The sequence below is a fragment of the Myxine glutinosa genome, chromosome 11 (assembly GCF_964187855.1).
Source record: "Myxine glutinosa chromosome 11, kmMyxGlut1.1, whole genome shotgun sequence".
NCBI lineage: Eukaryota > Metazoa > Chordata > Myxini > Myxiniformes > Myxinidae > Myxine > Myxine glutinosa.
Window position 1 is genome coordinate 66,433,624 of NC_136271.1, and position 27,377 is coordinate 66,461,000.

At 44.8% G+C, this 27,377-nt stretch overlaps 1 protein-coding gene across 10 annotated transcripts in view; it reads left to right on the top strand.

Annotated features, from left to right (window-relative positions):
- LOC137436727 (papilin) overlaps nucleotides 1–27,377 on the top strand; it is a 285,438-nt gene that overhangs the window by 251,344 nt on the left and 6,717 nt on the right. For 8 of the 10 annotated variants that reach the window (XM_068130762.2, XM_078786728.1, XM_068130760.2 and 5 more), the window contains 6 exons: nucleotides 3,270–3,420; nucleotides 6,506–6,568; nucleotides 7,882–7,944; nucleotides 10,492–10,697; nucleotides 10,903–10,982; nucleotides 21,223–21,360. In XM_068130762.2, the coding sequence (XP_067986863.2) occupies nucleotides 3,270–3,420; nucleotides 6,506–6,568; nucleotides 7,882–7,944; nucleotides 10,492–10,697; nucleotides 10,903–10,982; nucleotides 21,223–21,360 (701 nt within the window). The remainder of the gene's footprint in view (nucleotides 1–3,269; nucleotides 3,421–6,505; nucleotides 6,569–7,881; nucleotides 7,945–10,491; nucleotides 10,698–10,902; nucleotides 10,983–21,222; nucleotides 21,361–27,377) is intronic. The other 2 variants (XM_068130761.2, XM_078786729.1) reach the window with 1 other exon arrangement.

The following is a 27,377-nucleotide window of genomic DNA, read 5'->3' on the forward strand; positions in this document are numbered from 1 at the left end:
TTTGCGCTTATGGCGGCGGACCAAACCACCGACACCACGGTGCAAGCCCTCCGGGCGGCGGACACGGGCCTCCGCCTGGCCGACATCCCCTGCGCGGACACTGTCCTGCTCTGCGACGTCTCCCAAGGCCAGCCTCGCCCCATCGTGCCCGTCGCCTGGCAACGCCGCATCTTCGCCTCCCTCCACGGCCTTTCCCACCCGGGCCGGAAAGCTTCCCAGAAGCTGGTGTCGGCGCGTTTCGTCTGGCACGGCCTTCGTCGGGACGTCCGCGATTGGACCAGCGCCTGCACGGCCTGCCAACGGGCCAAGGTCCACCGACACACCCAGGCCCCGCTGGCACCTTTCACCGTGCCCGAACGACGTTTCGACCACGTCAACGTGGATCTGGTGGGCCCCCTCCCCCCGTCACGGGGGTTCACACACCTGCTCACCATGGTGGACAGGACCACCAGGTGGCCGGAGGCCGTGCCCCTCGTCTCCACCACCACCGCCGACGTGGCGCAGGCTTTCATCGCCACCTGGGTCGCCCGCTTCGGCGCACCGGCGGACATCTCGTCAGACCGCGGTCCACAGTTCACCTCCGAGCTGTGGGGCGCGGTCGCCCGCAACCTGGGGGTCAAGCTCCACCGTACTACGGCCTACCACCCCCAAGCAAACGGGTTGTGCGAGCGATTCCACCGCTCCATGAAGGCCGCGCTCATGGCCAGCCTTCAAGACGTCGGGTGGGCCGACCGGCTGCCGTGGGTCCTTTTGGGCCTTCGCACGGCCCCCAAGGAAGACCTCCAGGCATCCACCGCCGAGCTTGTCTATGGCCAGGTGCTACGCGTCCCGGGCGAATTTGTGCCCGACGCTACCAGTCCCTGGTCCGCAGCTCACCAGCGCTCGGACCTCCAGGAGGCCGCCCGACGGTTTGCCCCCGTGCCAACATCCCGCCACGGTGACCCCCAGTCCTACGTCCCCCCAGCACTCCGCACAGCGGAGTATGTTTTTGTGCGTCACGACGCACATCGGTGGCCACTCCAGCCGCCGTACGACGGGCCCTTCCGGGTGCTGCGACGGGACGACAAGTCGTTCGTCATCGACATCGGCGGCAGGTCGGACCGGATTGCTGTGGACCGCCTCAAGCCGGCACACGTGGACGTCGACCACCCACCACGGGTGGCCCTTCCGCCGCGGCGAGGCCGCCCCCCGTCCACGGTGCCCCCCACTCGACCGCCCACCACCTCACCGGACCCCCTCCCACGACCCGCCAGGGGTCGCTTCGGCCGGGTCGTCAGGACCCCCCTCAAATTGACCCTGCCGGTGCAAGTCGATTCTGGGGGGACGTGTGTAGCGGCTGCCGCTGAGTTTTCACAATCGCCTTGCACCTATCAAGGACGCGGAGCGATCACCATGCCGGGCTCGTCCAGGACGCCCGGGCAGGCCCGCGCTCAACTTGCCAGGCCTCGGTCGGGACGCCCGGGCATGCCCGGGCATGCCCGGGCAGGCTCGCCCTCAACTTGCCAGGCCGCAGCCAGGACGCTGGGCCACGCCCCCTGGCGCCGGGCCTGGGCAAACCCCCTGGCGGAATAGATATATATTGCTGAGAGATAAACGGTTTTTCAGAGTGCCTGAGTGTTTGATTTCAATAAAGCAACTCAGATGAATTCCAGCTTTTTGTCGCGTCCATTCTTCTGATCGACGTGGGAGCCCCAGCTCCTTCAATATTATCATTAGTTTTGTTATTAGAAGCGGCCTTGGAAAAACGCCACGATAAAGCTATCTTAACACGGATATACACCTCAACACGCATCCCCATTGGCGGGGAAAACCCCCTTGCGGAGGGACACGAGGTAGATTGCATACCTCCTACAGGCTGAACTGTTTATGTTTTGTATCTCCCTGATAGGCTGCATCTGCATCCAGACCTTCACCAAAATCTAATCAGCTTGTAATACAACCTTCATTATGTAACCCTTAGTCCGCCTGTCAAGTTTGGTTGAGATTGAATAAGTAACGACCGGTTGTATCGCGGTCAAAAATCGTCAAACAGACAGGCAGACACCAAATTGCATATTTTAGTATGATGATTGAATGCAAACTCAAAGCACAAGTACAAATGCTTCCTTATCTTTTCAAAATGTTTGACTTTTTCAGGAGTATGACAATAAAACATTTTAATGTCATTTTGACAAATTATATTACAAACAGCTTATACTTTAATTGCCTTCTTTACTAAGTGGGATGGCCTATTTGGTGCTCTAATCTGAACTCTTAGCTCCCTCAAATGATGTGTAGAGCTCAAGTCCACATTCCATACTCAGATTTATCCATCATCTACTACATGCTTGTAATTTATTTAAAAGAAGACCAATGTCATATATTATGTTTGTCCAAGATGTGAATAAGTACAAGTTCCACCCTGATCTTCAGATCACTGTTAATCCAAATAACCAAATAAATAACCAAATAATCCAAATAACAATCCAAATAACCATCCAAATAACCACCAAATAACCATAACCACTGTAATGCTGTACGAGATCTTGGTGGGACCTCTGATAAAAGCGGATTTGTTGGTTTCATGGTTAGAGCGTCCGCTATGAGTCTGGGAGGTTGGCAGTTCAAACTCCGACTGAATCATATCAAAGACATTAAAAATGGTATGTGCTGCTTCCTTGCTTGGCAATCAGCATAAAAAAGGATGAAGCACGGACAACCAACTTGTGACGAAATATGATGTAATGTCTCGAGCTGAGTGAAGAGACGATCCAAGCGAAGGGATGACCTTTAGGGAGCTTATATAAGCTGTGTCCATTTGGTGCGCAATCGGGTTAATCGAGTTACTTTTAACATTAAACGCGTTAAACTGAAATTTGAATGAATCCGGTCATCAGTCTAAGCTCTGTATCCCAGTGCTGTAGACTACTGCGATTTAACAGGTATGTAAATGCTTGCTTGCAGGAAACTAGAAGGAGATGTATGCTTTGATTGCTTTCTTTGTGGAACTAATGATTTGCATTCTTATGTTGTAGGATGAGTAGAGATATAGTTCAATAAAACCTCATTTATTGGAAGAGGTCTGAGTTTTATTTCACAACACAATCGTCGGTTAGAAATCATAATACAAGCTTTGCTGGACCTAATGGCTCCTCCTGCGTCAATTTTCCTTGTAAGGGAACACATTATGAAATGAAGGTTACCTGTTGGAAGTCATCATTATTCTGGTGGACACTTAATGTTCACATTTCGTTACAAACTGAAATCTTGTTGACACCGCTTTTTTGCAGTGTTCCTTAAGCTGCGGCGGTGGCATGCGCAAGAGACAGGCCATCTGCTACGACGAGGACTTTGTGTTGCAAGATTCTCAGTTGTGCCGCTTCCAGGAACGCCCACGCGAGTTGGAGGCGTGCAACACACAGCGGTGCACTTTTGCACAAGGTGACCATCACTCATCTTCTCTTCTTTTGAGAAATCATCGGAGTTGTTACATTAACATGTTCAACTTTAATTCATAAACATGCTCACATGAGATGGAACCATTGTAGGCCTGTCAGAGGCAAAGCAGAGTGCTTTATCGTTGACATTGCTATGTTGGTGGGATATTTTGCGATCCTGTCTGAGCATGTGGCTCATGATGGTGAGATTGCAGGTAATATCCCATGCCGTGCTTATTTTGGTAATTGTCGACCAATGTCCATCTTATTATAATAGAACAAACGTATATGGTTATGTCGCTATGTTTGTCGCTATTTTTATATACCACGTAACGTCTTCTTCTTCTTCTTCAAAAAAATTAACACCCTCTTAATTACGTTTAGACTGCTGAAACCCCTCAGACCTTTGACGACCCATTAATTCCCCCAAGACCCTTAAGACCACCAAGACCCCTGAAGACCCAAACCACCCCAAAGACCTTGAAGACCCAAAACACCCCGGAACCCAAAAGACCCGGAAGACCCAAAACACCCCGAAGACCCAAAAGACCAGGAAGACCCAAAACACCCCAAACACCCAAAATACCCTTAAAGGCCCAGAGGATCCAAAAGACCACGAAGACCCAAATGGCCCTGAAGACCCAAAACATCATGAAGACCCAAAAGACACCAAAATGGTCAAAGATGCCTACCCCTCTGAAACGACATGTGGTGAGGCGCACGGAGCACGCTGAGTCATGCCAGTGTAATTAATGGAAATGTATCCTGATGTGTCCTCATGTTGCATGCAATAAATGTACAAGCTTCACTCTCACATCCATCTTGGATCACTGTAAAACTAGAACGATACTAGGCTGATTGCAGAGCTCCTTCAGGCTGAATAGTTTATGTTTTATATCTTTTTTCTTTTCTTTTTTTGTATACAAGATCGAGGCTCGTGAAAGAGCTAACATTAATCACACAAAAAGTCAAACCGACACATAAACCACAAAATAAGGGGAGCGGTAGACAAGATGGGGAGAGAGTGGGAAGGACACAAACACAACATTTGAGAGCAGGGACATCGAGAGAACTGTGGGAGGGAGAGGTATAAAACATATGGACACTGCAAGGACTTCCAGGAAAGAAGTTGGAATTTCAAAAAGGTGGATCTGGGGTGAATTAGCGGGGGTAGAAAAAATCAAGGTTTTGGATGGGGGAAGACAAGAGATGGTGGTGAACAGCTGTTTTAAAGACCTGGAGGGAGCAGTGGGATTGAAGGGAGTGGGGGAGTTTGTTCCAGAGGCGGGAGAAAAGGGGCATGAAAGAGTGAAGGTGAGCAGAGAGCCTAGATTTTGGCAGTTTAACCGTAAGAGGGTTGCTGGCAGATCTTGTGCGACCTGTAGGAATATTTGGGGGACAGAGCACAGAGAGAGCTGGGGGAGCAAGGCCGGAGAGGAGTCGGTAGAAGACAGAAAGACCACCAACCTGCCTGCGGTGAGTGAGTGAAAGGCCCTCGGAGTTAGCTTCATCGCAAGAGATTCCAATGATTCTGAAAGCTTTGGTTTCAACAGCGTGAAGCCGAGATAGGTGTGAGGCAAGAGCACCGGCCCAGAGGGGGGAACAGTAATCCATTGAGCTGCGGATGAAAGCCTTGTATGTGGTGAGGAGCTCAGGTGTGCCAAAGAAGGACTTCGCACGACGGAGGATGCCAAGTCGGCGACTGGCTTTGGAGGCCAGCTTGGAAATGTGGTTTTCCCAAGAAAGATCATGGCAGATAGTGAGACCCAAAAGCTTGTGCGACAGAACTTCTTGGAGAGGGTTGTTGAGAAAGTAGATGGGAGGGTTGTCCAGTCGGTCTTTTCGGAGAGACAAAGTAAGAGTGTGAGATTTGTCAGGATTGAAAGACATGTTCCACTTGTTTAACCAGTCTGTGATTTTGTCCAGGTCTGCAGAGAGTGAGGAGGCTGCAGACTGCCAATCTGAGGGATGAGGAATGGTGCGGCAGAGAGTGGAGTCATCAGCAAAGAGATAGAGAGGATTTTCCATGGAGTCGGAGAGATCATTGATGAAGACCAGAAAAAGCACAGGGCCAGACACTGCCTTGGGGAACTCCAGCCAGAACAGGAACGGGAGATGAGGGAAATCCATTCAGGGCCACACGTTGACTACGACCAGAGAGGAAGTCCGCAAGCCATGCGTGCAGATTTCCATGGATACCATAGGAGGAGAGTTTGGTGAGCAGAGCTGGGTGCCAGACTGTATCGAAGGCACTTGATATGCCAAGGGAGACAGCTCTGATTTCCTGTTTGGCATTGAGGACCTCCATCCATTGTTGAGACAGCAGAAGCAACATGTCCAGAGTAGAATGACCTGGTCTGAATCCAAATTGATGATCAGAGATCAAGCCATTGGAGAAGAGGAAGGATTTGATATCCAAAGCAATGATGGATTCCATGACTTTGCTGATAATTGGGAGCAGGCTGATTGGTCTGTAGTTGCAAGGATCTGGTTTTGCACCTTTTTTGTGTAAAGCGGTAATGTTTGCTGATTTCCAAGATTCTGGCAGATGACCTTGAGCAAAAGAGAGGGTGAAGAGAACAGAGAGAGGGTGAGATAGAGCTGCAGAGCAGGATTTTACGACCCGTGGGCTGATGCCATCTGGTCCAGTTGCAGAATCAGAGTCGAGGTTTGACAAAAACTTATCCACCTGATATGCTGCATCTGCATCGAGACCATCACCAAAATCTAATCGGTTTGTTCTCGTCAGCGAACCAACTCATCCACCAAGTTTTGTCCGAATATAGTTTTGGCTCCATCTCTCAATGGTGAAGAATCACTTAAAAATAAAAAAATAAAAATTGTATCCAAATTTGGATCTTCACCAAAACTGAATCAATTCGTCCTTCTCACACACCCAACTTGTCCACCAGGTTTTGTCTGAAGTCGTCCATAACATTTTGAGTTATCCTGCTCACAGACAGGCAAACAGACAGACAGGAGTGAGAACATACCCTCCGTCCACCTTAGGTGGCGGAGGTAACTATCTGGTAGATTTTAATTGACAAATTGTGATTTGCATTTTTTTTTTGCGTGTTTCTTTTTTACAGAAGTACCGAGTCGTGCTAATCCTGGAGAGGAAGCAACGTCTCACACAGCCACTCTTTATGAAGGTAATGTATTTTAAATATAAAGTTTGAGGCTCACGGAAGAGGTGGACAACTGATGATAGGACTTCGCAATGCACAGATAGTGGGGCAGACTTAAACAGGCGAAGAAGGTATTAGCAAGCAATGGTTGGATAGGCTGATAAGGGCAAAACAGACAAGACAACCAGATGTAACAAAAAATGTTTTGGTAATTGTCGACCAATGTCCATTTTATTATAATAGAGCAAACGTATATGGTTATGTCGCTATGTTTATATGCGACGAAACGTCTTCTTCTTGTTCAAAAAATTTTTAACACCCTCTTAATTACGTTTAGACTGCTGAAACCCCTCAGACCTTTGACGACCCTTTAATTCCCCCAAGACCCTTAAGATCCCGAAGACCCAAAACACCCCGAAGACCCAAAAGACCCAAAACACCCCAAAGACCCAAAAGACCCTGAAGACCCCAAAAGACCCAAAGGCCCTTGAAGACCAAGAAGAACCAAAAGATCCTTAAGACCCAAAAGCCCCTGAAGACCCAAAAGACACCGAAGACCCTGAATACCCAAAAGCCTCTGAAGACACCAAAGACCCAAAAGACCCTGAAGACCCAAAACACCTCAAAGACCCAAAATACCCTTAAAGGCCCAGAGGATCCAAAAGACCCTGAAGACCCAAATGGCCCTGAAGACCCAAACCACCATGAAGACCCAAAAGACACCGAAATGGTCAAAGATGCCTACCCCTCTGAAACGACTGTGGTGAGGCGCGGGAGCGGAGCGCGCCGTCATGCCAGTGTAATTAATGGAAATGTATCCTGATGTGTCCTCATGTTGCATGCAATAAATGTACAAGCTTCACTCTGACATCCATCTTGGATCACTGTAAAACTAGAACGATACTAGGCTGATTGCAGAGCTCGTTCAGGCTGAATAGTTTATGTTTATATCCACCTGATATGCCGCATCTGCATCCAGACCATCACCAAAATCTAATCGGTTTGTTCTTGTCACACACCCAACTTGTCCACCAAGTTTTGTCCGAATATAGTTTTGGCTCCATCTCTCAATGATGAAGAATCACTTAAAAATTAAAAAAAAAAATTATTGTATCCAAATTTGGATCTTCACCAAAACTGAATCAATTCGTCCTGCTCACACACCCAACTTGTCCACCAAGTTTTGTCTGAAGTCGTCCATAACATTTTGAGATATCCTGCTCACAGACAGGCAAACAGACAGACAGGAAAGAAAACATACCCTACGTCCACCTTCGGTAGATTTTAATTGACAAATTGTGATTTGCATTTTTTTTTTGCGTGTTTCTTTTTTACAGAAGTACCGAGTCGTGCTAATCCTGGAGAGGAAGCAACGTCTCACACAGCCACTCTTTATGAAGGTAATGTATTTTAAATATAAAGTTTGAGGCTCAAGGAAGAGGTGGACAACTGATGATAGGACTTCGCAATGCACAGATAGTGGGGCAGACTTAAACAGGCGAAGAAGGTATTAGCAAGCAATGGTTGGATAGGCTGATAAGGGCAAAACAGACAAGACAACCAGATGTAAGAAAAAAATAAAAAGTGTGGTATTGGAGGGGGAGTAAGGGGGGACAAGAAGTGAGGATGGGATGGGAGCGGCTGATAAGCTTGGAGAAAAAGTCAATGCGAATAGAGGACATCATGGGTGTGGACGGAGCTGGCTCATATGAGTTCTGGCATGTCTGTATCACAACCAATTATTAGATGCATGAACACTGCCATAAGTTTGGAACATGGTTATTTGGACCAGCGCAGGCCGAGTCCATGCTCCAACCTGGCAGGGTAACTTTCACATTTTTCATTGTGGTGTTGGATCGAGGTTTGTGAGTTGTGGCGCTAGGATGTTGGATAGAGGTTTGTGGGTTGTGGTGCTGGGGTGTTGGATAGAGCTTTGTAAGTTGTTGCGCTGGGATGTTGGATAGAGGTTTGTGGGTTGTGGCGCTGGGGTGTTGGATAGAGCTTTGTGAGTTGTGGCGCTGGGGTGTTGGATAGAGGTTTGTGGGTTGTGGCGCTGGGGTGTTGGATAGAGCTTTGTAAGTTGTTGCGCTGGGGTGTTGGATAGAGCTTTGTGAGTTGTGGCGCTGGGGTGTTGGATAGAGCTTTGTAAGTTGTGGCGCTGGGGTGTTGGATAGAGCTTTGTAAGTTGTTGCGCTGGGGTGTTGGATAGAGCTTTGTGAGTTGTGGCGCTGGGGTGTTGGATAGAGCTTTGTAAGTTGTTGCGCTGGGGTGTTGGATAGAGCTTTGTGAGTTGTGGCGCTGGGGTGTTGGATAGAGCTTTGTAAGTTGTTGCGCTGGGATGTTGGATAGAGCTTTGTAAGTTGTTGCGCTGGGGTGTTGGATAGAGCTTTGTGAGTTGTGGCGCTGGGGTGTTGGATAGAGCTTTGTAAGTTGTTGCGCTGGGATGTTGGATAGAGCTTTGTGAGTTGTGGCGCTGGGGTGTTGGATAGAGCTTTGTAAGTTGTGGCGCTGGGGTGTTGGATAGAGCTTTGTGAGTTGTGGTGCTGGGGTGTTGGATAGAGGTTTGTGAGTTGTGGCGCTGGGGTGTTGGATAGAGCTTTGTAAGTTGTTGCGCTGGGATGTTGGATAGAGGTTTGTGGGTTGTGGTGCTGGGGTGTTGGATAGAGCTTTGTGAGTTGTGGTGCTGGGGTGTTGGATAGAGGTTTGTGGGTTGTGGTTCTGGGGTGTTGGATAGAGCTTTGTGAGTTGTGGTGCTGGGGTGTTGGATAGAGCTTTGTGAGTTGTGGGGCTGGGGTGTTGGATAGAGGTTTGTGAGTTTGCGCTGGGGTGTTGGATAGAGCTTTGTGAGTTGTGGCGCTGGGGTGTTGGATAGAGCTTTGTGAGTTGTGGTGCTGGGGTGTTGGATAGAGGTTTGTGGGTTGTGGTGCTGGGGTGTTGGATCGAGGTTTGTGAGTTGTGGCGCTGGGGTGTTGGATAGAGGTTTGTGAGTTGTGGCGCTGGGGTGTTGGATAGAGGTTTGTGGGTTGTGGCGCTGGGGTGTTAAATAGAGGTTTGTGAGTTGTGGCGCTGGGGTGTTGGATAGAGGTTTGTGGGTTGCGGCGCTGGGGTGTTGGATAGAGGTTTGTGAGTTGTGGCGCTAGGGTGTTGGATAGAGCTTTGTGAGTTGTTGCGCTGGGATGTTGGATAGAGGTTTGTGGGTTGTGGTGCTGGGGTGTTGGATAGAGCTTTGTGAGTTGTGGTGCTGGGGTGTTGGATAGAGCTTTGTCAGTTGTGGGGCTGGGGTGTTGGATAGAGGTTTGTGAGTTGGCGCTGGGGTGTTGGATAGAGCTTTGTGAGTTGTGGCGCTGGAGTGTTGGATAGAGCTTTGTGAGTTGTGGTGCTGGGGTGTTGGATAGAGGTTTGTGGGTTGTGGTGCTGGTGTGTTGGATCGAGGTTTGTGAGTTGTGGCGCTGGGGTGTTGGATAGAAGTTTGTGAGTTGTGGCGCTGGGGTGTTGGATAGAGGTTTGTGGGTTGTGGCGCTGGGGTGTTGGATAGAGGTTTGTGAGTTGTGGCGCTGGGGTGTTGGATAGAGGTTTGTGGGTTGCGGCACTGGGGTGTTGGATAGAGGTTTGTGAGTTGTGGCGCTGGGGTGTTGGATAGAGGTTTGTGGGTTGTGGCGCTGGTGTGTTGGACAGAGGTTTGTGAGTTGTGGCGCTAGGGTGTTGGATAGAGCTTTGTGAGTTGTGGTGCTGGGGTGTTGGATGGAGGTTTGTGAGTTGTGGCGCTGGGGTGTTGGATAGAGGTTTGTGGGTTGTGGCGCTGGTGTGTTGGACAGAGGTTTGTGAGTTGTGGCGCTAGGGTGTTGGATAGAGGTTTGTGAGTTGTGGCGCTAGGGTGTTGCATACATCGTTAGGCTGAGATTTTCTTGTTTCTTTTGAGTTTATCTTTTTTGCCCTGTGGTATGTAGGGCACGGATTATGCCGTCTTCCCAGTGATCCTGGCTCTTGTAAGGATTTTGCCATGAGGTGGTTTTTCGTGCCCGAGAACTCTGAGTGCAATCGGTTTTGGTACGGTGGCTGCGAAGGCAACGACAATCGTTTCAAGACCAAGGAGGCTTGCGTGACGACCTGCAGATCCCAGTCTCCACCATTCGATGCTGAAGCCAACCAACAGGTGTAATTGATTGCCGGATGTTTTGTCTTTTGGGACATAATTATACGGAAAAATATTCAACGTTCATTTGGTCTCAAAATTGGTCAACTACTTCAAAAGTTTAGTACTTGTACATTATGTTGTGTCCGACTCCGATAAGAAGCTAAAGAAGTACGCGACATTCTCCATGTTTCTCTTTTCCTGTTGTTCCTGGTTATTTATGCAGCGGCACGCCTCGATCGATGCCCAACCATCGCCTGGTGCAAAACCCTGGCCAGAGGTTGAACACGACAGGTCGGAACATAGGTGACGCTGCCCAACATCTGCTAACACTTCCTCTTCTTCCCAAACTTGGAAGACTTCCTCTTCCTCTTCTTGTTGCTGAGCTTTTAAGATTTTTAAACTGTACTCTGGCCACAGTTCTGGAGCACGTTAGTCACGCCTACATTTCCATCATCCCAGTTATCACAACCAATTAGATGTATGTTAATTAACTTTTCATTATAAGATTATATGATGGGTTATCAAGCTGTTAAAGCTGCAAACGTGTGCCAACCTCCATGGGAAGCAAAGTAATGCTGATGTTTTACATGTTAGCCCTTTGTGATGAATGTATAAATGAACCTTTGTTATTTGTGACGTCGTTTAGTTATCACCTACTAGTGGGAGTACCCTTCTTGGTCCACGTCCAATGGGTAATGTGCTGCATGCGGCACGTTGTTGGAGTTGTACTTTATAATCTTTGTCATTTTAAAAATACATTTTATTGATCACAACATATCATACTCCATATAATAAGACAAAGGAAATTGATTTGTAATACCGGCTACCACCAAAGGTGGCGCTATTTCCAACACACACATGTACATAAACACACACACACACACACACACACACACACACATTGAGGTTGAGGGGTTGTTAAGAGTTGACTTGTTGATAACAGAGTAGAGGGGGGAATAAGTGGTGTCTTGCAGTATTTGCTTACAGAATATGTAGATGGATATTTAGCTACATTTATGCTGCTACCGAGCTTATCACTCCCACTACCCCTATCCCCCAATGTACTTTGATCACAGTCAATAAATAAAGTTGCATTTTATGATGACTCAGAGGCAGATTCTCAGGAGACAAATAGGAGTTTATTCCACCATCATCATACTAAAGTACACAATTTGGTGTCTGTCTGTCTGTCTGTCTGTCTGATGATTTTTTGACCGCGATATATTCCGTCGTTAATTATCCAATCTCAACCAAACTTGACAGGATGACTAAGGGTTACACATTGAAGGTTGTAGCGCATTTATTTACCCCCCCCCCCCTCCCCAAGGCGGTTTTCTCCCCCGAGCGTGTTTTCCCCACCATTGCCGCCAATGGGGTTGCGTGTTGAGGTGTATATCCGTGTTAAGATAGCTTTATCGTGGCGTTTTTCCAAGGCCATTTCTAATAACAAAACAAACGATAACAGCATAATATTAATGTTATTACAAAACAATATTAATACCAATAATATCCCACCTCCCCAAGGGGTTTTTCCTCCTTGAACAAACTTTGAGTCAACGTTTATAAATAGCTTATCGTGGCGTTTCCGTGGGAGCAACGGCCCAACGGCCTCCAGCAGAAGTAAAAATATTATAAACCACAAACACATATAATTAGTTTTTTTAAACAGTCACTAATTCTGTTTATAACATTAAACAAAGAAATTTGGAGGAATCCCAACAACCGTGAGGTAAATGTTACTGACATAACTGAGCGAAGATCGACTGTAATCTATATACCCCACAAGGGTTGGGTTAATAACATGACCCTTCCTGCCGCTAATGTGACGTTTTTCGTAGCGGCTTTTTGAAACTCACTCTAGCTGTTTAACATGAAACTGAAAGGGAGGAAGCCTGGGGTGTGCTCATTTACCAAGCAGCTAGCTAGCACTTGCCAAGCCAGCCGTTCCTTAACGGTTTTGAATGGAGTGCTTGCTCGATTGCTTAAACCACTTGGCGATCTCTCCACAAGAAACTTGGTAAATGAACACACACCCAATGTTTTTGAGACCCGATCATAGAGAGACTGTAATCTAGATACCCCAAAGAGGAATGATCCTTCCTGCCACTCCGTCGTGAGCGTGTGTACTAGTTCAGTCAAGCCTTGGATAGATGTGCCGCCATTACGCATGCAGGCGGACTCATCTCACAAGTAGCTCCACCGATGGATTACGCCATAGTACAAAAACAAAACGTAGTCACGACACAATTTAAGATGGTGTCGACCCAATGGTTAAGGTAAGGTGGCGCTTGCGATCTTAGGGGTCCTGAGTTTGAGCCTCTGTCATGGAGTTTAATTAACACCAGGACAGTTGTCTCGGTCTGTCATCCAATTTGTCTGTTGTCATTCAATCATCCAATCTGTTTACCGCTACCCTTATTATATATCCTGTACACACAAAAAAAAAAGAATTTTAAAAAATCCTTCCGAGGTCGAAAAAATGAGAACCAGTTTACTGTTCATGACAGGTAATCTTGTGGCGTTCATTGATGTACAGTCACGTGAAAAATTAAGTACACCCCATGTAAAGTTTTGACCTTTTCAACATATTTCAACATACAGCTATTTGATCTTCATTTTAACAATATTGATAGATAAAGGTGATATAATGTAACAAATATCATGAAACATTTACATTTTGTAGTCCATTGTATAATTTAAATAAACATAAATGCAAATTTCGCATGTGGAAAAAGTAAGTACACCCCATGTAAAGTTTTGACTTTTTCAACATATTTCAACATTCAGCTATTTGATCTTCATTTCAACAATATTGATAGATAAAGGTGATATAATATAACAAATATCATGAAACATTTACATTTTGTAGTCCATTGTATAATTTAAATAAACATAAATGCAAATTTCGCATGTGGAAAAACTAAGTACACCCCTACTTTTATCACTACTTCAAATACCTAAAATTAGAATCAGGTGCACCAGCTCAGGTGCAAATGATTAGAACATCGTTAGAGAGGATCTTGGAGGAACCTGTCTTATTTAAACCTCAGACATTTAGTTTGGTTTGCTCTTTGTTGTTGAAGTATGCGGCGTCACCATGCCGAGATCAAAAGATCACTCTGAGGCCTTCAGAAAGAAGGTTATAGATGCCTACACGTCTGGGAAGGAATTTAAAAAGATCTCCAAACAATTTGAAATCAATCATTCGACTGTCCGGAAGATCATCTACAAGTGGAGACGATTCCAAACAACTGCCAACTTGTTCAGGCCAGGCCGCCCCAGCAAGTTCAGCCCGAGAGCAGACCGCAAGATGCTGAAAGAAGTCTCTAAGAACCCCAGAATGTCATCACGGGACCCACAGGTAGCTCTTGTCACTGTTGATGTCAAAGTGCACGAGTCTACCATGAGAAAGAGGCTGCACTAATTTGATCTACACGGGAGGTGTGCCAGGAGGAAACCTTTGCTGTCCAGAAAGAACATCAGGGCAAGACTAAAGTTTGCCAATGAACACCTAGGCAAAGACCAGCACTTCTGGAACAATGTGCTCTGGACAGATGAGTCAAAGGTAGAGCTATTTGGCCACAGTACCAGAAGACATGTTTAGCGAAAAGCAAAGACAGCATTTGACCACAAGAACCTGATACCAACTGTAAAGCATGGTGGTGGAAATATTATGGTTTAGGGCAGCTTTGCTGTATCAGGGCCTGGGCAGCTCACCATCATAGAATCCACTATGAATTCTTCATTGTACCAGAGGGTGCTTGAGGATAATGTGAGGCCATCTGTCGGAAAGTTGAAGCTCAACCGAAGGTGGACCTTGCAACATGGCAATGACCCTAAACATACCAGTAAATCCACCAAGGAATGGCTGAAAAGAAAGAAATGGAGGGTTCTGGAATGGCCAAGCCAAAGCCCGGATCGAAATCCCATCGAGATGTTGTGGTGGGATTTGAAACGAGCTGTGCATGCAAGAAACCCCTCAAACATCGCACAGCTGAAAGAATTCTGCATGGAGGAGTGGGCAAAAATTTCTCCCAGTCGATGTCAGAGACTGATAGACAGTTATAAGAAACGCCTACTTGAGGTTGTTTCTGCCAAAGGGGGCAATACCACCTATTAGAGCCAAGGATGTACTTACTTTTTCCACATGCGAAATTTGCATTTATGTTTATTTAAATTATACAATGGACTACAAAATGTAAATGTTTCATGATATTTGTTATATTATATCACCTTTATCTATCAATATTGTTGAAATGAAGATCAAATAGCTGTATGTTGAAATATGTTGAAAAAGTCAAAACTTTACATGGGGTGTACTTACTTTTTCATGTGACTGTATACAGTGTGTTAATGATGGGTGACCATGTGGCATTCATTGATGTATACAGTGTGTGTGTTCATGATCGGTGACCTTGTGGCATTAATTTATGTATACAGTGTGTGTTAATGATGGGCGAACTTGTGGCATTCATTGATGTATACAGTGTGTGTGTTTATGATGGGTGACAATGTGGGAGTCATTGATGTATACAGTGTGTGTGTTTATGATGGGTGACAATGTGGGAGTCATTGATGTATACAGTGTGTGTGTTTATGATGGGTGACAATGTGGGAGTCATTGATGTATACTGTGTGTGTGTTTATGATGGGTGACAATGTGGGAGTCATTGATGTATACTGTGTGTGTGTTTATGATGGGTGACAATGTGGGAGCCATTGATGTATACAGTGTGTTCATGATGGGTGACAATGTGGGAGTCATTGATGTATGCAGTGTGTGTGTTTATGATGGGTGACAATGTGGGAGTCATTGATGTATACAGTGTGTGTGTTTATTATGGGTGACAATGTGGGAGTCATTGATGTATGCAGTGTGTGTGTTTATGATGGGTGACAATGTGGGAGTCATTGATGTATACTGTGTGTGTGTTCATGATGGGTGACATTGTGGGAGTCATTGATGTATACAGTGTGTGTTGATGATGGGTGACAATGTGGGAGTCATTGATGTATACATTGTGTGTTCATGATGGGTGACAATGTGGGAGTCATTGATGTATACAGTATGTGTGTTCATGATGGGTGACATTGTGGGAGTTATTGATGTATCCAGTATGTGTGTTCATGATGGGTGACATTGTGGGAGTTATTGATGTATACAGTGTGTGTGTTCATGATGGGTGACATTTTGGGAGTCGTTGATGTATACAGTGTGTGTGTTCATGATGGGTGACATTGTGGGAGTCATTGATGTATACAGTGTGTGTTGATGATGGGTGACAATGTGGTAATCATTGATGTATACAGTGTGTGTTTAAGATGGGTGACAATGTGCTAATCATTGATGTATACAGTGTGTGTGTTCATGATGGGTGACCTTGTGGGAGTCATTGATGTATACAGTGTGTGTGTTCATGATGGGTGACAATGTGCTAATCATTGATGTATACAGTGTGTGTGTTCATGATGGGTGACATTGTGGGAGTCATTGATGTATACAGTGTGTGTTGATGATGGGTGACAATGTGGTAATCATTGATGTATACAGTGTGTGTTTAAGATGGGTGACAATGTGCTAATCATTGATGTATACAGTGTGTGTGTTCATGATGGGTGACCTTGTGGGAGTTATTGATGTATACAGTGTGTGTGTTCATGATGGGTGACATTGTGGGAGTCATTGATGTATACAGTGTGTGTTGATGATGGGTGACAATGTGGTAATCATTGATGTATACAGTGTGTGTTTAAGATGGGTGACAATGTGCTAATCATTGATGTATACAGTGTGTGTGTTCATGATGGGTGACCTTGTGGGAGTTATTGATGTATACAGTGTGTGTGTTCATGATGGGTGACATTGTGGGAGTCATTGATGTATACAGTGTGTGTTGATGATGGGTGACAATGTGGTAATCATTGATGTATACAGTGTGTGTTTAAGATGGGTGACAATGTGCTAATCATTGATGTATACAGTGTGTGTGTTCATGATGGGTGACAATGTGCTAATCATTGATGTATACAGTGTGTGTGTTCATGATGGGTGACATTGTGGGAGTCATTGATGTATACAGTGTGTGTTTATGCTCCTAATTAAAGTCCCATAATTATTATAATGTCATTTGGTGAGTCCCATTGGATATTCCATGAATAGATGTTTCTTTTTGATCACACCACCTCCTCGGTTCACATTTCCTTTGCACCCAGTTTTACTCCTTCTGCACACGTGTTAATACCATGTTATCTTCGCAACGTATGATAGATGTATTTATTTACCATTGCTCGTCACATCTAACCTTCCTGCACCTCGATTTTGAAAACGTTTCTCCTTTATTGAATGATAATTTGTTAATGGCAAGTTGTTGCTAAGCGCAGAGCTGGGACAAATTGTTTTGATTGTTATGCCGTATCATGGGGATTGGCCTCTAGGTTTGTGGCTCTGGGAGTGTCTGTGAATGCCAGGCCTCAGGCCTGCTTGTGCAAATTCCACCAGAATTTCTCCACCCTGGATACCATTTAACTAGATGGTGGGAGGCAAAGGGAAGAAGGTGGGGGAGAAAAAGGATGGGGCCGAGATTGTGGGGGGAAAGAGAGAAAGGAAATTGTGCTCATGAGCTTTAAGGAAATGTGATTTTAGCATGTATGAGAAAGACAAGAGGGAGGCCTCAGTGTGTTTTGGCAACAATTACGAGGACATTTAGTAGACGATGGATCAATCAACGCAGGACGCCATTTTGATTTGCACCTGAGAGCACAGGAGAATATGAGCCGAGCGTTCCAATATGGAAATGGAAAACAAGCCATCCCGAATGAATAATGATGTGCTTTGGAAAAATTTGCTCTTTAGTCATTATCATCAGTTCTAGTTTTTTTTTTTCCAACTGTGTACCTGTTTCTAACATCACACCCACACACCTACATATGAAGTCTAGGCCATTGACACATATTGTGTCAACGTCAGTCTACACCTCATTATGAGCCATAAGTCGAGGTCAGTCGAGACCTCATTATGAGCCATAAGTCGAGGTCAGTCTGGACCTCATTATGAGCCATAAGTCGAGGTCAGTCTGGACCTCATTATGAGCCATAAGTCGAGGTCAGTCGAGACCTCATTATGAGCCATGAGTCGAGGTCAGTCTAGACCTCATTATGAGCCATAAGTCGAGGTCAGTCTAGACCTCATTATGAGCCATAAGTCGAGGTCAGTCGAGACCTCATTATGAGCCATAAGTCGAGGTCAGTCGAGACCTCATTATGAGCCATAAGTCGAGGTCAGTCTAGACCTCATTATGAGCCATAAGTCGAGGTCAGTCGAGACCTCATTATGAGCCATAAGTCGAGGTCAGTCTAGACCTCATTATGAGCCATAAGTCGAGGTCAGTCGAGACCTCATTATGAGCCATAAGTCGAGGTCAGTCTAGACCTCATTATGAGCCATAAGTCGAGGTCAGTCTAGACCTCATTATGAGCCATAAGTCGAGGTCAGTCGAGACCTCATTATGAGCCATAAGTCGAGGTCAGTCGAGACCTCATTATGAGCTATAAATCGAGGTCAGTCTAGACCTCATTATGAGCCATAAGTCGAGGTCAGTCTGGTCCTCATTATGAGCCATAAGTCACGGTCAGTCTAGACCTCATTATGAGCCATAAGTCGAGGTCAGTCTGGACCTCATTATGAGCCATAAGTCGAGGTCAGTCGAGACCTCATTATGAGCCATAAGTCGAGGTCAGTCTAGACCTCATTATGAGCCATAAGTCGAGGTCAATCTAGACCTCATTATGAGCCATAAGTCGAGGTCAGTCGAGACCTCATTATGAGCCATAAGTCGAGGTCAGTCGAGACCTCATTATGAGCTATAAATCGAGGTCAGTCTAGACCTCATTATGAGCCATAAGTCGAGGTCAGTCTGGACCTCATTATGAGCTATAAATCGAGGTCAGTCTGGACCTCATTATGAGCCATAAGTCGAGGTCAGTCTGGACCTCATTATGAGCCATAAGTCGAGGTCAGTCTGGACCTCATTATGAGCTATAAGTCGAGGTCAGTCTGGACCTCATTATGAGCCATAAGTCGAGGTCAGTCTAGACCTCATTATGAGCCATAAGTCGAGGTCAGTCGAGACCTCATTATGAGCCATAAGTCGAGGTCAGTCGAGACCTCATTATGAGCTATAAATCGAGGTCAGTCTAGACCTCATTATGAGCCATAAGTCGAGGTCAGTCTGGACCTCATTATGAGCTATAAATCGAGGTCAGTCTGGACCTCATTATGAGCCATAAGTCGAGGTCAGTCTGGACCTCATTATGAGCCATAAGTCGAGGTCAGTCTGGACCTCATTATGAGCTATAAATCGAGGTCAGTCTGGACCTCATTATGAGCCATAAGTCGAGGTCAGTCTAGACCTCATTATGAGCCATAAGTCGAGGTCAGTCTGGACCTCATTATGAGCCATAAGTCGAGGTCAGTCTAGACCTCATTATGAGGTCTCAATAGTCTCTTATTGCCTCCTCTTACTTAACCCCTAGCCTCATATAGCCTTCCCAAATCTCTAGCCTCATGTAGCCTTCCCAAATCTCTAGCCTCATATAGCCTTCCCAAATCTCTAGCCTCATATAGCCTTCCCATATATCTCGCCTCATGTGGCCTTCCCAAATCTCTAGCCTCATGTAGCCTTCCCAAATCTCTAGCCTCATGTAGCCTTCCCAAATCTCGAGCCTCATGTAGCCTTCCCATATATCTAGCCTCATGTAGCCTTCCCAAATCTCCAGCCTCATATAGCATTCCCAAATCTCTAGCCTCATGTAGCCTTCCCAAATCTCAAGCCTCATGTAGCCTTCCCAAATCTCCATCCTCATATAGCCTTCCCAAATCTCCATCCTCATATAGCCTTCCCAAATCTCCATCCTCATATAGCCTTCCCAAATCTCCATCCTCATGTAGCCTTCCCAAATCTCCATCCTCATGTAGCCTTCCCAAATCTCCATCCTCATATAGCCTTCCCAAATCTCCATCCTCATATAACCTTCCAAAATCTCCATCCTCATGTAGCCTTCCCAAATCTCCATCCTCATATAGCCTTCCCAAATCTCCATCCTCATGTAGCCTTCCCAAATCTCCATCCTCATGTAGCCTTCCCAAATCTCCATCCTCATGTAGCCTTCCCAAATCTCCATCCTCATGTAGCCTTCCCAAATCTCCATCCTCATGTAGCCTTCCCAAATCTCCATCCTCATGTAGCCTTCCCAAATCTCCATCCTCATGTAGCCTTCCCAAATCTCCATCCTCATGTAGCCTTCACAAATCTCCATCCTCATGTAGCCTTCCCAAATCTCCATCCTCATATAGCCTTCCCAAATCTCCATCCTCATATAGCCTTCCCAAATCTCCATCCTCATGTAGCCTTCCCAAATCTCCATCCTCATGTAGCCTTCCCAAATCTCCATCCTCATGTAGCCTTCCCAAATCTCCATCCTCATGTAGCCTTCCCAAATCTCCATCCTCATGTAGCCTTCCCAAATCTCCATCCTCATGTAGCCTTCCCAAATCTCCATCCTCATGTAGCCTTCCCAAACCTCATAGCCCAAATTATTATTAGCCCGTTCCGTGCAGCAGGAGATGGGTTTCGTAATCCCGTGTGTGTGTGTGTGTGTGTGTGTGTGTGTGTGTGTGTGTGTGTGTGTGTGTGTGTGTGTGTGTGTGTGTCTGGGCTGTAACTTTTTTACCACTTAAGTTTTGTTATAAAATTTTCAACAAAGCTCTATTATGAGGATATGCAGAAGGCAAATTAATAATTTGGTCAAAAGGTCAAAGGTCAAGATCACATAAAATTGTCAATTTTCATGTGATTGACCTGAAATTTTAAGAATTTGCATATCGGGTCACTGAATAGGTTCACCAATGAAAAGGTACAAGCCGATTGTTTCGTTTTGTTTTAGATAAAAAGGTCAAAGGTCAAGGTTGCATAAAATCGTTAATTTTCATCCAGTTTACCTGCAATTTAAAGAATTTGCATGTTGGGTCACATAATTGGTTCACCAATCATAAGCTAGAAGCCGATTACTTTTTTAGATCTAAAGCCGAAAGGTCAAGGCTGCATAAAATCATCAATTTTCATTTTGTATTTTTTAAAAACTGCTTTCGTTATTTTGAGCATACGGAGGAAGAAGACGACGACGCCTGAAACCGGACGTGGACGGCTTTGCATTTTCAGATGCTTTATAGTTATTATTGCTATCCTACTTGACTTTCCACCCTTTTTGCAGCTTACATCATTTAAGTTTCCCAGGAATTCTTTCTGGTGACTATTTTATGTATTACTCCGAGAGCGATGCTTCCTTGTGGATGCCAAAGTCATGACAATAATACAAATCTATGACATAGTACTTTGCACCGGTTGTCCTAAACCTAAAGGTTCACCTTTCCTGCTGACAAAGCATAAAAATCAATCGACCAATTAATTAATAATGAAGCTGGACAAAACTTCTTCACAGGTTCTGCAAACCAAGGTTTGTCTTTAATTGGTATTGTCTCCCATAGTTTGTGGATTGAGCGAGGGGACCCGACAGTTGTGGAGGGACAAGTGGACCAGACAGTGGAGCTGCGCTGCCGGGCTCGAGGTTCTCATGGCCTAGAACAAGAATGGCTTAAAGATGGCAAACCTCTGCAGAACATCAGGTCAGTTTGCAGCGGTAACCTCAATGACTGCATCTGGGAAATTATTGTCCCCCGTCGCACCGCAGAGTGAAGGGGGGACTATGGTTTTCCCCTCTGTCCGTCTGTCCGTGCGTGCGTGCGTACGTGCGTGCGTAAGCGAAGGACCGAATTCTAATTTGGTGTGTGGGTGCAACCCACGTCAAAATCCAAAATGGCCGCCGTCATGTATGTCGGAACCTTGTGAGCGGAATATCTTGAAAAATAAGCGAAGTACCAACGTCTAATCTGGTGTGTAGGTGTATCTAGGCATAAGGAAGAACGCTATTGAAAATTGGGTCGCCACGTCAGAATCCAAGATGGCCGCCACCATATATATGTCTGAACCTTGTGAGAAAAATATCTTGAAAAATAAGCGAACTACTAACGTCTAGTCTCGTGTGTGGGTGTATCTACGCATGAGGAAGAACGCTGTTGAAAATTGGGTCGCCACGTCAAAATCCAAGATGGCCGCCTTGCGTCTTCCACTTTGTCAACTCACATCACTCCACCGACGGGGGACCTAGGCGTAACGCTTGTTTAGAAATTATTGTATCCACGGCATAACAGCACATGCAGCACAGATTGAATAAAATTTAAAGGGACATTATGTAGCCAACTACACCCAACACCGGTTGTGGACATACCAACTACACCCAACACCAGTTATAAATATAATTTCTCTAAATATTTTGCTGAGAATTTTTTTTCTATTGTTGTTTTTTTTACCTTCGCCACCAAAGGTGGATGGAGGTTATGTTTTCGCCCCTGTCTGTTTGTCAACAAAATATCTCAAAAATTTGTGGACGGATTCGGACGAAATTTGGCAGCGATTTAGCGTATGTGACACGGACGAAATGGTTAGATTTTGGTGAAGATCCGGTTTCAGATCCGGATACTAGAATTGATAGGGCCAAAACGGACAAAACCGACATAGAGCTAATTGATAGGGCCAAAACCGACATAATACCGATTGATAGGGAAAAGTTGCGGTCGGATTCGGACGAAATTTGGCAGAGATGTAGCGTATGTGAAAAGGACGAAATGATTAGATTTTGGTGAAGATCCCGATTCGGATCCGGCTACTATAATTTTTAAGTGATTCTTCACCATTGGGAGATAGAGCCAAAAACGATACATAGCAGGATATCTCAAAACGTTGTGGACGGATTTTGCACGAAACTTGGTGGACCGGTTGGGTGTCTGACAAGGACGATTCGATTCGATTTTGGTGAAGATCTAAATATGGATTCGGATATGAGAATTATTTAATTTTTAAGTGATTCTTCACCATTGAGAGATCGGGCCAAAAACGATACATAGCAGGACATCTCAGAAAGTTGTGGACGGATTTGGACGAAACTTGTTGGACAGGTTGTGTGTGTGACAAGGAAGAATCGATTCAATTTTGGTGAAGATCCAGATCCGGATCCAGATAGTAGAACTTTTTAAATGATTCTTCACCATTGAGTGGTATGGCCAACCAGACAGAGGTATGCTCTCCATTGAGTGCCGTTCTAGTTTCATCCTGTATTTATTTTAATGCATTTGATTCAACAGAATAGATTGAATTGGTCACATTGCTTTGGCGTCAGAGTTCCACTTTCTTAAAAAGAAACTCCGAGGAATGTCAAAAGAAACCCCCATGTTTAGATGTGCCTGTTCTGTACGTGTTTTTGACCATCTCCTTCCTTCCATGTTTGCTTTAGTTATGACATGCTAGTGTTGTGACATGTTTGCTCGTGTGACAAAGTGTGACTAGTGTGACAGTGCGGCTAGTGTGGAGTGCGACAGTGGCTAGTGTGACATGTTTGCTAGTGTTGTGACAGCGGTGCCCCACTACAGAATTGGGAATATGAATCTCGGTCATGATAAATAAACACAATATCCTGTCTTTGCATCTCCGTTTCTTTGTAAAGTACTCTCATTAAGAGGAACTAGGGCATGCCCGTACTATATATAAGCTAGGACGTGCCCGTACGTGGGTGCCCGTTCCTTGCCAAAAAAAACAAAAAAAAAAACATGAATGGTTTGGTCCATTCGCAACGACCACAGAACCCCCCCCCCTCTATTTACATGCAATGGTTTGGTCCAAAGCGAACGGTTTGGTCCATTCGATGTGATTCGATGATTCGATGTGAATGGTTTGGTCCATTCGCAACGACCACAGAACCCCCCCCTCTATTTACATGAATGGTTTGGTCCATTCGCAAAGCCAAAGCGAACGACCACAGAACCCCCCCCCCCCCCCCCTCTATTTACATGAATGGTTTGGTCCATTCGCAACGGCAAAGCGAACGGCGAACGGCTAAATCGCCATAGCTGATAGCTCGGTAAGTACTTGTCCGATTAATTTCAAACCTTGAAAAGGCACATCCTCGGGTCCCCAGCAATATACCTGGCAAGTTTCAAGTATATCGGACCGGTAGTTGTCGAGAAACAGCGGTCACAGACAAACAGACAAATGTACAAACGTACAAACGTACAGACAGAGATTACTGGAATTATAGATAGATGATCTTAATGACAAATTCATTATGACAAATGATCTTAATGACTTAAATTCCAGCAGAAGCAACAACAAAAATTGATATAGATAATAGATGATATATACAGTGTACATATATGTGTGTGTGTATATATATATATATACACACACACACACACACACACACACACACACACACACACACACACACACACACACACACACACACACACACAGTGTCTTCAGAAAGTATTCAAACCCCTTGACTTTTTTACATTTTGTTGTTTTATAGCCTGAATTTAAAATGGATTAAATGGCGATTTTTTGTCACCAATCTATACATTACAAAATAATTAAAAATGAAAAGGTGAAAAGTCTTTAGTCAATAAGTATTCAACCCCTTTGCTATGACACTCCAAATTGAGCTCAGGTGCATTAAATTTCCTTTGATCATCCTTGAGATGTCTCCACAACCTGATTGGAGTCCACCTGTGGCCAAAGAAATTGACTGGACACGATTTAGAAAGAAACACACCTTTCTATATAAGGTCCCACAGTTGACAGTGCACGTCAGAGCAGAAACTCCACCATGAAGTACAAGGAACTGTCTGTAGAACTCCGAGATAGAATTGTGAGGAGGCATAGATCTGTGGAAGGGTAAAAAACAATTTCTAGATTGTTGAAAGTTCCCAAGAGCACAGTGAGCTCCAGCATTAGGAAATGGAAAGAATATGGAACTTCCCAGACTCTTTCTTTCTCGAGCTGGCTATCCGACCAAACTGAGCAATCGGGCAAGAAGGACCTTAACCAGGGAGGTGACCAAGAGCCCAATGACCAATCTGACAGAACTACAGAGTTCCTTGGATGAGATGGGAGAATCTACCAGAACGACAGCAGTCTCTGCAGTACTTCACAAATCTAGTCTTTATAGGAGAGTGGCCACTTCTGAGGAGTTTGCAAAAAGGCATGTGAAAGACTCAGAGCATGAGGCAAAATATTCTGTGGTCTGATGATATAAAAATTGAACTATTTGGCCTGAATGCAAATCACATCTGGTGGAAACTGAGCACAGCTCATCACTGATTTAACACCATCCCTACAGTGACACATGGTGGTGGCAGCATCATGCTATGGGGATGCTTTTCAGCGGCAGGGACTGTAAGACTTGTAGGGATGAAACGATGAATGGAGCCAAAAACAGGCAAATCCTTGAACATAACCTGCTTCAGAGTGCAAAAGACATTTTAGACTGTGGTGAAGATTTACGTTCCATCAGGTCAATGACGCCAAGCATACAGCCAAAGCAACACTGGAATGGCTTCAGAACAAGAACGTGAAAGTCCTTGCGTGGTCCAGCCAAAGCCCAGGCATGAATCCCATTGATAATATGTGGAAAGACTTTAAGATTGCTGTTAACCGACGTTTCCCATCCAACTTCACAGAGCTTGAACAAGTGTGCAAGGAAGAATGGGAGAAATTCCCCAAATCCAGATGTGCAAAGCTGATACAGACATACCAAAGAAGTCTCAAAGCTGTAATCGCTGCCAAAGGTGCTTATACAAAGTATTGACTCAGGGGTTTGAATATTTATGTAAATGAGATATTTCTGTATTTCATCTTTAATTATTTTGTAAAAAATTCCCAAAAAAATAATTCCACTTTGACATTATCAGTTATTATGTGTAAATCAGTGACAACAAATCTCAATTTAATCCATTTTAAATTCAGGCTGTATCACAATAAAATGTGAAAAAAGTCAAGGGGTGTGATTACTTTCTGAAGGCATTGCATATATTAACAATTATGTCATCAAAATAAATCCGATGGACTTCATTTTAATGAGTACAATATTTACTTGACTGGCAGGAGAGTCTATAGAGGTGTGCACTGTGTACACTCACCTCTGAGCAGTCTAACCTGGGTTCAAATCCTGACCCAGCTGCAGAAACCGCATCCTGATGTTTTGCATGCAGAGCGAGGAATCAATACCTGCACCGTCCCTCAGAAGGACATTAAATCTAGGCCCCATCTGTCGGTCGTGGCTGCTGGTGGACATTAACGATGCCACAGCATCTTTCACGAAGATAGGCGAGTTATCACCGGCACGCTGGCCAAATTACAACTTCCAGCCTGAACCGTGGGTAGCAAGTGGTGTGGTTTTCCTGGATATCCCTTGACCCCACATCACACTGAATGATGCTAACTCAGGGTGTGCTTGTTTGGACATGGCTTGTCATGCACTATAAAACAAATTCACATACCCAGGCAGATTCACAGGTCACGTCTTTGGTTAGGAATGGCAACCATAATGATGGCAGTGTTTCCTTATGGATATTCAAGTCATCTATCTATAATTCCACTAATCTCTGTGTGTGTGTATGTTTGTATGTTTGTATGTTTGTTTGTGACCGCTGTTTCTCGACAACCACGGGTCCGATATACTTTAAACTTGCCAGGTATATTGCTGGGGACCCGAGGATGTGCCTTTTCAAGGTTTCATATTAATCGGACAAGTAGTTACCGAGCTATGTCCAAAAAACGATTCAACCAATCAGAGAGCAGCGAGTTATCACGTGTGCCGAACGTGGCGAACAGACTCTGCCTCGGACGGCACATTTGAGAGCGTATTCATTTATTTCACGTTGGCAAACTATGTTGGCGTTAAACTATGTTTTAAAACTAATTAAAACTACTATCTATAATTCCACGGGTCCGATAAAAAACACCGTACTCGCAAGCCGTTCGCTTTGGACCAAACCATTTCATGTAAATAGAGGGGGGGGATTGTCACCGTACTCGCAAGCCGTTCGCTTTGGACCAAACCATTTCATGTAAATAGAGGGGGGGGATATAATTTTAGATATATATATAGTACGGGCATGCCCTAGTATTTTAAAATGAACTTAGTCCATCACTTTAACTGGAGTTAGAACAGGACGTTTTTGTGGAATTCTAAATTTTTATTCTTTCATAAGTACACCGAGTGTCACTACCTGATGTCGAGGTTTGGAAACATGTTTGACATGTTCACATTAAATGCAATGCTTGTACTGTATAGGATAAGCAATGGGAATGATCCTTTCAATAATAGCAGCTAGCAAATCAAAGCCACGTGATAAAATATACCACAACAGAAAAAAAAAATGGGGGGGAAAAAAAATTGAAAATGTAATTTGAAAAATTAATTTTTTTTTATCCCATTGAAATAATTAAAGTTTCCCTGTACGTTTGGATTAATTGAGAGCAACATTTACATTTACACAGTGTGTAAGCATACCCCAACCGTATAGAAAATGTAGATTAGCGATTTACGAGCAATTCTATTTTTTGATCTTTATTTATTTTTGTATCGATCTCAGGCTCATGCAAGAGCTCATGCATAACAACATGAAAATACATGGCCACATCCAGACCAAAGACATACGTAGACATGGGCATACCTTTACATTAATTACAATGGTATTTGTAGACAATGGCCAAACACATGGTGTATGGGATTTTATCCCAGGTTCCT